This window comes from Beta vulgaris, chromosome 6 (genome assembly GCF_026745355.1).
Source record: "Beta vulgaris subsp. vulgaris cultivar EL10 chromosome 6, EL10.2, whole genome shotgun sequence".
Taxonomy (NCBI): Eukaryota; Viridiplantae; Streptophyta; class Magnoliopsida; order Caryophyllales; family Amaranthaceae; genus Beta; species Beta vulgaris.
Window position 1 is genome coordinate 2,202,974 of NC_079207.1, and position 13,629 is coordinate 2,216,602.

General features: G+C 36.3%; 2 protein-coding genes across 2 annotated transcripts; one reads left to right on the plus strand and one right to left on the minus strand.

Annotated features, from left to right (window-relative positions):
- Window positions 1-580: 580 nt before the first annotated feature.
- Window positions 581-4,804, plus strand: LOC104894944 (formin-like protein 6). The gene is made up of 4 exons (XM_010681323.4): window positions 581-2,205; window positions 2,293-2,492; window positions 3,231-3,472; window positions 3,553-4,804. Exons 1-4 carry the CDS (start codon window positions 581-583, stop codon window positions 4,342-4,344), a joined length of 2,859 nt encoding a protein of 952 aa, XP_010679625.2. The 3' UTR covers window positions 4,345-4,804.
- A 753-nt stretch (window positions 4,805-5,557) lies between these two features.
- On the minus strand, window positions 5,558-10,127 carry LOC104894945 (BTB/POZ and TAZ domain-containing protein 4). The gene is made up of 6 exons (XM_010681324.4): window positions 9,777-10,127; window positions 8,851-9,150; window positions 8,498-8,628; window positions 8,072-8,378; window positions 6,620-6,933; window positions 5,558-6,023 (listed from the first exon to the last, which is right to left on the minus strand). The coding sequence occupies exons 2-6, from the start codon at window positions 9,133-9,135 to the stop codon at window positions 5,894-5,896; spliced, it is 1,167 nt and encodes a 388-aa protein (XP_010679626.2). The 5' UTR covers window positions 9,136-9,150; window positions 9,777-10,127; the 3' UTR covers window positions 5,558-5,893.
- Between the last annotated feature and the right edge of the window lie 3,502 nt (window positions 10,128-13,629).

The following is a 13,629-nucleotide window of genomic DNA, read 5'->3' on the forward strand; positions in this document are numbered from 1 at the left end:
AAGCCAAAATGAAAAAGCTGCCTGAAGCAGCTTTTTGGATTGACTTTTGGCTTATTGGCTCACAAACTCTTTAATAAACCGCCAACCGCCATAATTAATTTTGCCAAACATTTTTGCGAACAACCAACTTTAAAAGCCAATACATACCGTCAATATTTTCAGTCAGTCAAACAAGCCAACTAAACCAGCCAACAACCGATTACCAAACAACCCTTTTGACCTAAAGAGTCGAATGTTGCATGTATTACAAGACTGAACGTATATTTAGACAAACAACACATTTGATATGCATATTAAAGAATAATTTATTTTTAGAAAAGGAAAAGCAAGGAATGCGGCTAACTTGGTGACATCATTTCACTTCAGTACAGAGTTCTGGGTATCCAGATCTTGCAGCCTAAAAGAAAGTTCCCTCCACACACATACTCTTTTTTGTTTCTCTCTCATCCAAGATTCTCTCCCTTAATCACAATTCACAAAACAAGAAAAGAACTGATAAGCTAAAAACACATCCAATGAAATTAGACATGAATAGATGGGATAAAAAGCACAAAATAAAACAATCACACAAAAATTCACAATGAAAAACCATTTCTTCAACTGCTTATTGATCATCACCATCATCATATCACTAACCTTATCTCTTGTATCATCCAATGGTGAGAAATTGAGGAATTCTGAAAGCATCAGAAGAATCCTACATCAGCCACTGTTTCCAGCAAGCTCATCGCCTCCACCCGGAGTCGATGATTTAGCAGCACCACCACCACCGCCACCAGATGGTTCGGGGTATACCCCGGACCAGCCTTTCTTTCCTGAGGTACCAGCAGGGTCAAGCCCATATCAGAACCCATCACCACCAGCACCAGCACAACCTCTTCAGTCTACTGGGCTTAGTCCAATACCAACCGCAGCACAAGCTGCAAAGCCCACCAAGAAAGTGGCAATTGCAATCTCAGTAGTAATAGTAACACTAGGAATGTTATCAGCATTGGCATTCTACTTGTATAAACACAGAGTGAAAAAACCAGTTGAGTCACAAAAGTTAGTGGGTGGTAACAGTGGTAATGGTACCAATGGTGCTAGAAGATATACAGAAGAATCAAGAGTTCCACCATCAAATTTTCTGTATATTGGGACAGTTGAGCCTTCAAATCAGAGATCAATGGCGGTTAATGAAGATAGCATTGCCGCCATAAATGGATCACCTTACCATAAGCTGAATAATAGTAATAGTAATATTAATAGTAATAGTGATATCGGATCGAAAAGGTCAGATCGATATAGGCCGAGTCCTGATTTGCAGCCATTGCCACCATTGAATAGAGCTCCACCAAGGAGTTTGCCTGTGTCAAAGAGGATAACTTCTCCAACGGCTACTTTTTCTTCTGATGATGAAGAAAGAAGTGATACTCTGTTTTATACTCCGCACGGCTCGATTCATGGTTCAGTTGGTAGTGGTGATGATGGGTTTTGGAGTCAAGGTCTACGTCCAGGTAGTAGAACTAATTCTTTGGGTTCTAAGGGTGAAACTTATGGAGGGAATTATTTCCCTTATTCTAGGAGGACTTCACCTAAATCAAGAGGGTTAGCTTCATCATCACCTGATGTTATCAAGCATGCTATCATTCCATCTATTAAGGCCACTCCTCCACCGCCTCCGCCTCCGCCTCCACCACCACCCCCGCCACGAAAAGAGATGGAATTAAATCATCTAAAGGAGAATCCAACACAAGAAAACAGGAAAACAAGGTCAACTTTGCCCAAGAGAGCCAAATCTGCAGCTCCTCCACCTCCACCAAATTTAGCTCTCCTTCGATCACTAAGCAGCAATAGCCCATCTCATCAGAAATCTAAACCACCACCTCCTCCTCCGCCACCTCCTCCGCCACCACCATCACGAGCACCGTTATCGACACCAAGGAAAGTACATAATACTGTGGAAAATGGGTCTTCAGGAGCTTATCAAGTGGCACCAAAGCCAGAATTAGAAACCCCCAAGCCAAGAGATTGCCAGAGTAAAGAGACTGTAAAAGTAAAATCACAAGAAGAGGTTGATCATAATGGATGCACTTCTTCTGGAAGGCCTAATGGAGACGATTTAGATGAAAGAAGACCAAAATTGAAGCCTCTACATTGGGACAAAGTAAGGGCAACCTCAGATCGAGCAACTGTGTGGGACCAGCTGAATTCAAGCTCCTTTCAGTAAGCCCACCACCCAGGTGTTTTTTTTGCATTATTTTGGTTCCAATTTCTAAAATATCTTATCACTATATTGCTTATACATTGCAGGTTAAATGAGGATATGATGGAAAGTTTATTTGGTTGCAATTCAACCACCAAGGTTAAGAAAGAAACAACTAAGAAGTCGGTTCTTCCTCCAGTTGAAAAAGAGAATCGGGTTTTAGACCCAAAGAAGTCTCAAAACATAGCCATATTATTAAGAGCACTGAATGTGACTCGCGACGAGGTTGCTGAAGCACTTACTGATGGTATGAATCTCTCTTTTTACTATGAAAACTCAGGCAGATTTTTTTTTCATTTTTATTATTACTATTCCTGTTATTAGTATAAGTGCATTACTTAGATCATAGGTGTGACCTCTCAAGATTAGAGTCATTTAGTCCCTCAGATTACGTTTGCTATTGAAACCAAGGGACATGGTTTGATAGGATCATTTCTCTTGGAGAATGCAGAACATCTCAGCGTTTATTTAAGATAGACTATTTGGAGAACCATTCTCCACCGAGCATGAAGTGGGGGATTTTGGTAAATCTGATTAGTGTGGTTTTCCCACACCAATCCCTTCTGTCTGCTTGGTAGAGAACAAGTGCTTGATTCAGGTTTTTCCACATAATTAGACAAGAATGTGTTTTTATTGTTTTTGTCTAGATTGTCATTTTTTTTCATTTTTGTCAAATTATACATGTATCCATGATATATGCAGCCATGTACCTCTCACCATAAGATGATGCACGCAAATTTGTCAGATGCATTGAAAAATGAAATCACATCCTTATGAATTAGTATAATGGGGATTATCACAAAGGACCTCTAACAGAATTACAGAACCCTACACCCAGATACACACCCACCGGATCACATATCATTAAACCAACAGATTCTGTGACAATCAAGTCAGTGTACTAAGTTATGTGAAGAATTTGAGTCTTGCAATAAGTTCTTTTAGGAGTATATAAGTAACATTGAGTTTACATTTCATGGAGCAGGCAATATAGAAGGCGTGGGTGCAGAGCTTTTTGAGACATTGGTGAAGATGGCACCGACCAAGGAAGAAGAAATTAAACTGAAAGACTACAATGGGGACCTCTCAAAATTAGGTGCTGCTGAGAGGTTTCTTAAAGGAATACTTGATATACCATTTGCCTTCAAAAGAGTTGAAGCTATGTTATACAGAGCTAACTTTGACGCGGAAGTGAAATACCTAACAAAATCATTTGAAACCCTTGAGGTAAAGTAGCAACTCCAACGTCTAACAGATTTCTCGTTTGATTCTTTATTGCAACGACCTAAGTCAAAAGCATCTTACAGGTAGCAAGTGAAGAACTGAAAAACAGCAGACTATTCCTTAAACTCCTCGAAGCTGTTCTGCAAACCGGGAACAGAATGAATGCTGGAACGAATCGTGGAGATGTGAAAGCCTTTAAACTCGAGACACTCCTAAAACTAGTTGACATCAAAGGAACAGATGGAAAAACCACATTACTCCATTTTGTTGTCCAAGAAATCATTAAGTCTGAAGGCATAGGCTCTGATGTCAATCCTCAATCCCTTAATCAATTAAGCTCTACTAAGAAAGAAGAGGAGTTTAAAAGGCAAGGGTTGCAGATTGTGTCAGGACTAAGTAGGGAGCTAGGTAGTGTTAAAGGTGCAGCTGGTATGGACTCGGATGTCCTAAGTAGCTATGTGTCGAAGCTAGAAATGGGGCTCGAAAAGGTCAAGTTAGTGCTGCAACATGAGAAGCCGGATATGGAAGGAAGATTCTTTGAGTCAATGAGGAAGTTTCTAAAAGAATCCGAAGAACAAATTGCAAGAGTGAAGGCTCATGAAAGAAAAGCATTGGCTCATGTTAGAGAAGTGACACAATACTTCCATGGTGACACAGCGAAAGAAGAAGCACACCCTTTCAGGATCTTTTTAATAGTAAGAGATTTCCTCGCCATACTCGACAACGTGTGTAAGGAAGTCGGAACAATGGAGAGTAGAAGTGTAATGGGCACGGCTAGATCGTTTCGAATATCAGCATATGCATCATTACCAGTCCTTACAAAATACAACGGTCGGCGAGATGACAGTTCAAGTGATGAAGGCATGTCCTCATGAGATTAGAGAAAGATTCCTCCACTCATCCTCAAGTTGTAAAATATAAATCACTCAGAAAATCACAAGGCAAAAGCAAAAGGAACAAAGCAAATATATAGTATAACAAACAATGTTGTCTGGCATAGATTCTTCAAGGGCATTGAAAAAAAAAAGCATCTCCAGCATCATCTTCCAAAAAGACCCAATTATTCAATGGCTCAATAAATTCAGCAATTTTGAGCTTTAGGGGAAAAATTATACTGTAGTCAACTTAGTCTATTACAAAAACAAAAAAAAACCTACATTTTGGAAATAGTTTTCCCTGTAAAATCTTTTGATAATTTTCTGGTTTAATATTTATAATTATTTTTTCTAATCTTAATAAATGATGCAGTAGTTGTTGCATTTTGTACGATATTGAATTATTGAGATGTATATTTATGAGCAATCATATGAGATGAATTATTGGTCTTTTACAGTATAGTGATAGTGCACACAAAATGCTTGTGAAAATGACTGAATGAAGCAGTGAAACAAACGATTGTATAGAAAGAAAATTTGATGTTGAAGAAGTTAATCAATGGAGAACATACCGAAATGGCGACTTATTTTTACTGGAGATTTTCGCTTTCTCCAATTACACTGCGAAGCTATTTATTGTCTGATTCATATACGGGATGCCAGAATTTTTAGTCGAAATTTGAAGCCTAGGGTTTCACCAATTAGCCGGATAATGAGCTTCATAAATGTACACTCATTGCACCCAGGTCTATGCCTCTATGGGCAGATGTATACTCGTCATCGTCGTACATTCAAGTGTACCATTGTATAATTTAGGAGTTTGATACGATTTTTTACCTTGTCCTAGTTATCCTACACTTCATTTGGGATTTTTTATGTTATTCATGACGATAGTTACTACCCTTCATCCTATAATCATGGTTGCCTTGTATTTCTTCTTACATCTCCCGATAATATGTTGTGTTGCTTGCTATTTTTAGATCGTCCTAAAATAATATACTTAATCGAGATAATCAAAGTATCGCATCGATATTATGGAGATGTAAGAAAATGAATAGTAAAGGATGATTATAATTTTTTAATTCGCTTCATTGGCATATTATTTAGAGACGAAACGAGTTTCTTTTAATACGCAACTGCTACTAACATATTGCAGAATAAAAAAAACCTCGAACAAAGCTAGATAATTGTGTATAATGGAAGTTAGGAAAACTCAAACTAATATAGAGATTTATTCACCCATCAATCAAGATACAAAAAGCTGTTCCACAACCTCATGATCAATATACACTTAATCATCCACCTCCCAATCAAAGAATACCCTTCCTCTACTACAAGATTTAAGGTGACAGGAGGAAGAAGTTCTGTTCAGTCAAAAAAAGTTGAACAGATCATCTTCATTCTTGTCCTAGTATTCCCCTAATCCTTTTGAAGTTTACACTTAAAAGAACAAGAATCTGCTCCCTTCCCTTCAATCATGCCAAAAATAGGAACAAAGAATAAAGAATTTTGAGGTGATATACGGGCCATTATGCATGCATCTCCATTGTCACGTTGAGCTAGCCAAGGAAAAGAAGGGTGCTCCAGAGATACTCCTCGATCTCACGATCTTTCTTGCCAGTATTTTCCACCTCATATCTTCCTTCTTGTTCAGCTTCATACTTCTGTCCTTGAAGTTCCTGGAATCAATTGATCCTTAATTGTTAAGCAGTGGAAACTTACAAATAGTAAAGTTAAAGTTAACGATATTCATTAATATGAACTAACAAACCAATGGGAGAAGAATAATGCTTCTCTGTCCTGTTGTGTTTGTCATAGTTTCTATTTTGGCGAATCCACACTTGGCTATAAGAATGAAGCGGTACATGTTTAGCCATTTATGTTCTGTAATAATCATCAACTGTGACAGAACAAGCTATGAAGCACGCAAACCTCTGTACCCTGAAGTTTTCCCACTTCTGAAACGAAATCTCAACTGTTTATATGTTAGTCAAGCCTAAAAATGGCTAGAACTTGAGTTTTTTCCGTTTCTTGAACATTTGCTTTTCCAAAGTTCAAGTCGTTTCTGTGCTATAGAGAGAATTTGGATTTCGTATTTTCCTTCATATGAGTTGGATGATGGACATATATCAGTCATCAACTCATCAGATGTATTCTTTTCGAGATTACAAACAAGGTGCAAGACGGAGGGAGTACTTTCTTAACAGTTAACAATAACCTACTAGTTTTACTAGCTTAGTAAAAAAGGAATGTGAAATGGAACGTCTCAAAGTACCTGCACAAGGGAACTCTGCATACATCTGAGTCAATGCAGAGGCGGGAATGCAATTCGAAGAGCTTCCACATCCTCTTACAATGAGTGCAACCGCCAGGAACCTTGAGCCTGCAGGCAGCAAAGTGTCGGACTAGAAGTTCCAGCCCTTTGCAGGCAGTGTACCCACAAGGATGTTCATCTTCCTTTGGTTCTTTGTCATGAGGACCAATGGTTTTGCATCCATCTCTGCATATATGGACTAGTGCCTCCATTGCTTCGTACAATTGTGCATACATCTTCTTCTCATTACGCTTTCTGACAGATGCCTTTCGCCTCTGAAGGTGAAGAAACAAAACAAAAATGACCATCAATACATTGAGGACATGAAGCTGGCAATTGCATTTGAAACTAGTTAAGCAGCTACTGCTGGGTATCCATAGCCTAATTTGTATAATTGCATATTTCTAGAAACTTACAGTTTTTGCTTTTACTTTACTGAGCTTGGTCTTAGCGGAATGTTTGGTTGGGCGGAAATCATTTTCCAGAAAATTGGTTTTCCTACTTCCATCTCTTTGATTGTTAAGGGAAGAAAATAGTTTTTCCTCGGGCTAGAAAATAGTTTCCTAAAAGTAGTAATTATTTTGTTAGAAATGAATGTCACATTTTCGTTCGTATTCTTTACTTTCTCTCCTCCAATCCATCCCCTCCCTTCCATCTCCAATTTCCCTCCTATCCAACTTTTCTATCAAGGAACCAAATACTTTCGAAAATCCTTTGAAAATAATTCAAAATGTTTGCCTCCAAACCAAACAGTCTTAGAGAAAATTGTTTCTTTGACCTTTTTCAATGCTGAGATCCATGCCCGATTCTTTTTGGCAATTAATATTGTTCTTTTATTGTTGCTTGCTCCATAACCTAGTTAATTTAGTCAATCCGAATAAAGGATAACAGCCAAAGTTGTTTGGATACAAAATTTGTGAAGGCAGGGGAAGCTTATGAGGCTCCATTTTCTTTCACAAGTTCCAACTTAAGATGTATATAATTCATTAAAATCGGAAGGAAAACAGATAGTACCCCATAGCTTTTCCTCCCCTTCACCAACTTAATACGTATCCAAACAATAGGAATTGATCCCTTACTCTCCCCTCCCATCTCACAAAATTTCCTCATCCAAGACAAAGCTGTAAAAGTTCAAACACTTGGGCCTAGTCCAGAATTTGACCAAATGAAGAACAATAGATAATTTAACTTCCTTATCTGAACATGAATCTAGAGTCTAGACAGACATGGTGCACCATATAATATGAATTTTATCTGAACATGAATCTAGAGTCTAGACAGACTTCGTGCACCATATAATATGAATTTTATCTGAACATGAACCTAGAGTCTAGACAGACATGGTGCACCATATTAGATGAATTTAAACTGTTAGTAGAAACTGATCAGCCATTTAAAGAAAGATGTACTCACTGTATCAGCTTGGACAACGGTTGTTAGAATATCTCTTTCTAGGATTGGGTGGGACTCCTTCATCGCAGTCCAGCCTTCACTGGCTAAGACGGCCTTGAAATTGCTCAAGATCAACCGGTGACAAATGAGGCTGAGCCTTGGGGCATCACATAGAAGAGCAAGCTGGAAAACATCTATGACATTCTCTATGTTGAGCAAGCCATTCTCTAGCTGTATTTCACACTCCCTTTTCAAGTGAGGAACCACATACACATGGGACAATACCAGAAGATGTAGAATATATTCCTTCATTTCTTCTGGGTTATAGCTGCAAAATCACAAGCAGAACTTTAGCATCCATCAACTAATGTGCATTCACACTTTCACAACCAGAAATCACAAAATTACATTATTACTAAATCATTATTAAAGAATTGATAGTATTACCAAGAAGAGTATAAAAACCTAATGAACACCCGGACAGCATCATGTGGAACGCCACGAATTGAGATGGATCGTCGTCGAGTTTTCCCTTTTGATTGGTTTAACATGTGTCTGATCACCGGAGATGTCATTCCCTGCCAATAGATAGCTCATATCATGAAAGGCCACATATAATCATCCTAACATTAGACCATGTTTTGACATTGTAGAAACATTAAAGATGAAAAAAAATTCAGTGTGGACAGATTCATCAGTCAAATTACATCAAAATTTTGCTAACTGAAATATATGCTCCTTGAGAATCACCTAATTTCATACAAAATGCATAAACTCAAATGGTTTTCAAAAGAGCTTACCAGAATACTAGCATGGGCATAAATCTGGCCACCAATATCTGTATGAACGACAACATCAGCTCGATAAGCTTCATCGAACAGACGGTCATACAAATCCCTTGTTGCAGTGTTCATAGAGCATTGGTGTTTGTTAGATGACATTTCATTAGCCTTAGACTTTGTCATAACCTTCTTAGGGTTTGCAGTTGTTGGAGGGCAGGGGGGCAATGGAGGAGCTTTTGGTGGAGCTTTTGGAGGAATTTTCTCTTTGACATAACTGTCTACCACATCTTCAATTTTACACATTTCTAATTTCAACTCCTGTTCATAAGGGGGGAAATACAACAAAATCCCACAATTTTAGTAATCCTTTCTCAATTCCTAAAATCAAATTCAAAGTTCTTCTATTTTGTACTCCTATCTTACATTCATCATTTAAGGCTCCAATCATAAAACTTAGAACAATCTCCAAAAATTAGTCAATAAAAATACTTTTTTCCCATATAAATCTCAATTTAACTACATTAACCCACCAAATTATACAACTTTCTTCTACCCAAAAGAAAAATTGAAATCAAATAAATGAAAACCCCCTTTTATGTTTCAGGTGATGAAGATCAATGTTCACATTTAACCCACCAAATCTATAATTTTCTTCTACCCCAAAAGAAATATTAGAATTATATAAATAAAATAAAATAAAACAAAAGAAAACCCTTTTGGAATTCAGGTGATGAATATCAATAATCACATAATCCAATATAAATTACCATTAATACATACAAATGCAAGCACAATCTAACCAATAATTGTTTAATATAAGATCAATTTATACACCATAAAGGCTAGATAAATGGCAAAGCTCAGATTACTTTAAACAAAACAACAACAACAAAAAACCATAAAATGAGATTAAAAAACAAAAGAAGAAGGAGAAGAAAACTTACAATATGTTAATTAATAACGAAGTAATAATGATCACACAAAAAAGGGCAAAAAAGAATGCCTAGAAAAAAAGAAAGAAAAATCTAAAATTGAAATGAAGATGTTTGAAGTTTAAAGTTGAACCCAGAAAAACATTGCTCCTCCTCCCTGTTAATCCCCCCTTAAGTATTAGCTGGGAGATTTGGGAGGTGGTTGATTGATTCGTTGATGGGCCATGAAAATAAATTGACTGTTGAATAAAGAAATAATATTAATAATGTTAATATCTCCAAAATTAGACATAAATTACATATGTTGGATTTGAGAATTAGAGACACGAGGTAATAAGATGGGGTACTTATCACAAAACTTTATGTAATGAGATAGTTTTGGTGTCTTTATCTACTAACTCTAGTACGTTTCTTTCATTTTTTTTTTTTTTTTTGATAAGGAAAAGAAAACTTAGGCAAACCCCATTAGTCCGGGGGCCAGCCTAAAACATCCTTGCGGATGATAAGGGAAAAATCCAAATCATAAGGGGGGGAGGAGAGGAAGAGAAACGGGCACTGGTGCCCCTTACTAGCCATGAAGTCGGCCGCACGATTAGCTTCTCTGAAAATATGCACAATTTGGAAAGAAGAAAAGAGATCCAGGTCTCGAACAACATCCCCAATAATATTCGCTATCTCCCAAGGAATGCTCCAAGCCTTCTTGATGGAATTAATGACAGATAAATTATCACCTTCAATGACAACCTTGGACACACCAAAGGCAAGCGCAGCGCGCACACCTTCTCTAAGCCCCCGAGCTTCCGCTTGAAGAATAGAGGTAGACCTTCCAAGAGCTAAAGCACCAGTAAGAACAGCAACCCCACTAGCATTACGGACCACAAACCCACAGGAAGCATGACCATCTTGCAACTTAGACCCATCGAAATTGATCTTATGAAACCCCTCCGGAGGCGGAGCCCAACAGAGAGCAGCACCATGGCGGCGCCGCAGCTGCTGTCTGGGGCCAGACCGAGCAGAAGAAGGCAGGAAGAGCGGGAGGGAGGCATCAACCTTCATCCAGTTAAGGGCAAACTTGCTAATGATAGTCGCTGCAGAGATTGCTGAGGAAGCAGAGTCCCTAAAAACTAATTGGTTACGAAAAAACCACACAAACCACCAAGCAATAGCACAAAGATTAAAAGCGTCAGCAGAGAGAGAGGAGAATAATTGATTTATAACTGCGGCAAACGGAAGATGCAAGTACGTTTCTTTCATGTCACCTTCCTTTCTTAGCTGTATCTGCTTTATGCCCATTTGCTAATTTACCCCGTTTTTGTCCCTTTCGGAAAGACATATACCGTCCAGGCTTCATCCGATATTAATTGCGACAGTTTGATTAGCATACTTGTTTGTATATAGGGTCGGTTTGGCAATATTAATAGAAAAGGAGTTAAAAGTAATAAGTTAATGAAGATTGGTTCGGTAACGGTTGAAACTGATAAAGTGTTAAAATTGATGAAGTATCTAATTAGCTTAACTTTTTTTTCAAAATTAATTGCTTAGATTGATAAACTATTTTGTTAAAATGAGTTGTTATCAAAATTTGCAAAATGGTTTTCCAAAATTTGAATCATCTATTTTGATAAGTTAAAAGTTTTAATTTATCAATTTTAGTCATTTTAATTAACTAAAGTTTTTTTACCTGCTTCCTAAACAATACTTATTATTTTAGCACCTAAAATATTCTAGCTCCTTATCAATTATAATATCTAAAATGTTTCCGTAAATACAGCCATAGAATCAACCTTAATAATATTACTAAGGCCTTGTTCAGTTCAATTAATTTTAACTTGTTTAAGATCTTATAAGATAATATCAGATAAGATCAGATAAGATAAGATCAAATAAGATAAGATCAGATAAGATAATATAAGATAAGACAAGATAAGATAAGATAAGATAAGATAAGATAAGATAAGATAGGTTCAGATAACATAACATAAGACAAAATAAGTTGAATCAAACGGACCTTGAGATAAATTTTAGAAGAACATTAGTCTTTATATACCCCCATAGATTTGTATTTGTTCTTCTTATACTCCTTGATTGTGTCCCTCGATAGACTTCACATATCTCCTTTGCATGTTTGTCAATATACGTTTTCTATCATTAATATATTTAATTATATATTAGTAAATAAAATATAAAAGATTTTCGTAATGTACACAGCGAGGCGAATCAAACAAAACCCCGCACGACTATGATTTTTCTTATATATTATAAATAGAATTGAAATCTCTTTTTTCCTTATATATAGTGCTAAAATTAGAAACGGAAATTCTATTGGGGAGACGGAGGTAGTATTACATATGGTAAGAAACCAAGATAGATGCACTTTTTGCACAAATTTCTTACTCTTTTGAGCTTCTCCCTTACTTTTTTACTTTTGTGTACTGACCAAGATAAATAATATTCTAAAAATTAATGGTTAACGTAGGAAAAAACAAATAGGAAAATAAAGAGTACTGGTTAGAGTTTATGGTTAAAGTAAGGCATATGAATAGACTCGGAAAAGAGAATGGTCGTTCCTCTCTCTCTAAAACCCTAACCTCCCCTATCTCTTCTTCGTCAGTTAGGGGTTGTCATGGATGATTTCATCCATGGTAAACCCCTTTCTCTTTTTATTTTCAGTCCTTAGTTTATTCTCTTGTTTTGTTGAATAAATTAGTATCTCTTTATGAGATTTTTTCAAACCCTGTTATGGGATTTTTAGTCTCTGTTGTAGAGATCTGCTTCTCCCATATGAGAGTTGTGAGTGTTTTTTTTTTCGGGTATGAGAAATTGTTCTTATTAGTTGAAGTTCGAGACTCAACATGAAGATATTGGAATCTCGAATGCGGTTAACATGGCTAGATCAAGAATGCTCTCCCCAAACTATGTCATAATGATAGACTTTCTATCAATAGCTGTTTGATTTAGAAAATATAAGGGGGTTACGTTGTATTGCTCGATCTGGTTCATTGTAGTTTCTTCGAAGACGAATTTAATTTAACCTTGTTTAACTGTATCTTGCTTTCACTAATATTTACTGTAGATGATGTTTGTCCTTCAATTAATGAAATTTCTCTTTAGAAAAAAAAGTATAAGGCATAATATAAATAGTGCAAATGTCAAACTACCGCAATTAATATGAAACAGATATAAAACTATATTTTCTTTCAAACTTTCCAGGTTTTGTTTATGTAATTTTGCAAAAAGGAGTGGCTAATTAACTAAAATAATTATTAGAAATCAAAATTTTGGAATTTGAGTCTTGGAGTACATATATAATTCCATTTTGAGTGGGATCCATTCACTTCTCTATTAGTGTACTTGGATATATAGCATTAGATAGTTAGCCTTTGTATTTGGTGAAAAGTGGAGTATGAATTCTCTTAGCTCAACTCAAAATTTTATGATTACAACTTAAGTTCCAGTTGAGAAACTCATAATTAAACTTGAAATTTCTTTTGATTGATTAGCAAAACATTCTACTTTTTTTTATTCTTGAAATATTTTCTTGTTTCTTGCTTGTGAATTTCAAAGATTAAAAAAAAGGATAGAGAGAAATAGTAATAACTTGGTTATAGCTTTCAAAATTAAAGTTGAGAATTGATGTAAATTAAACTTGGAAATTTAAACTCGTGGATCAATTCAACATCCCATAATTCATATATTTAATTTTGAGGAAAAAACAAGCATTCCATGTTATGTTGATTAGAGCACTCCACGATAATGGATAAAGAGATTCAACCTAGAGAATAAGCCCATATAAGAACAGATTTTCCATCATCTAAAATCCTTGGAACTTTTCAAAATTTGGCGGTGGAGTATTTATTTATTAAGT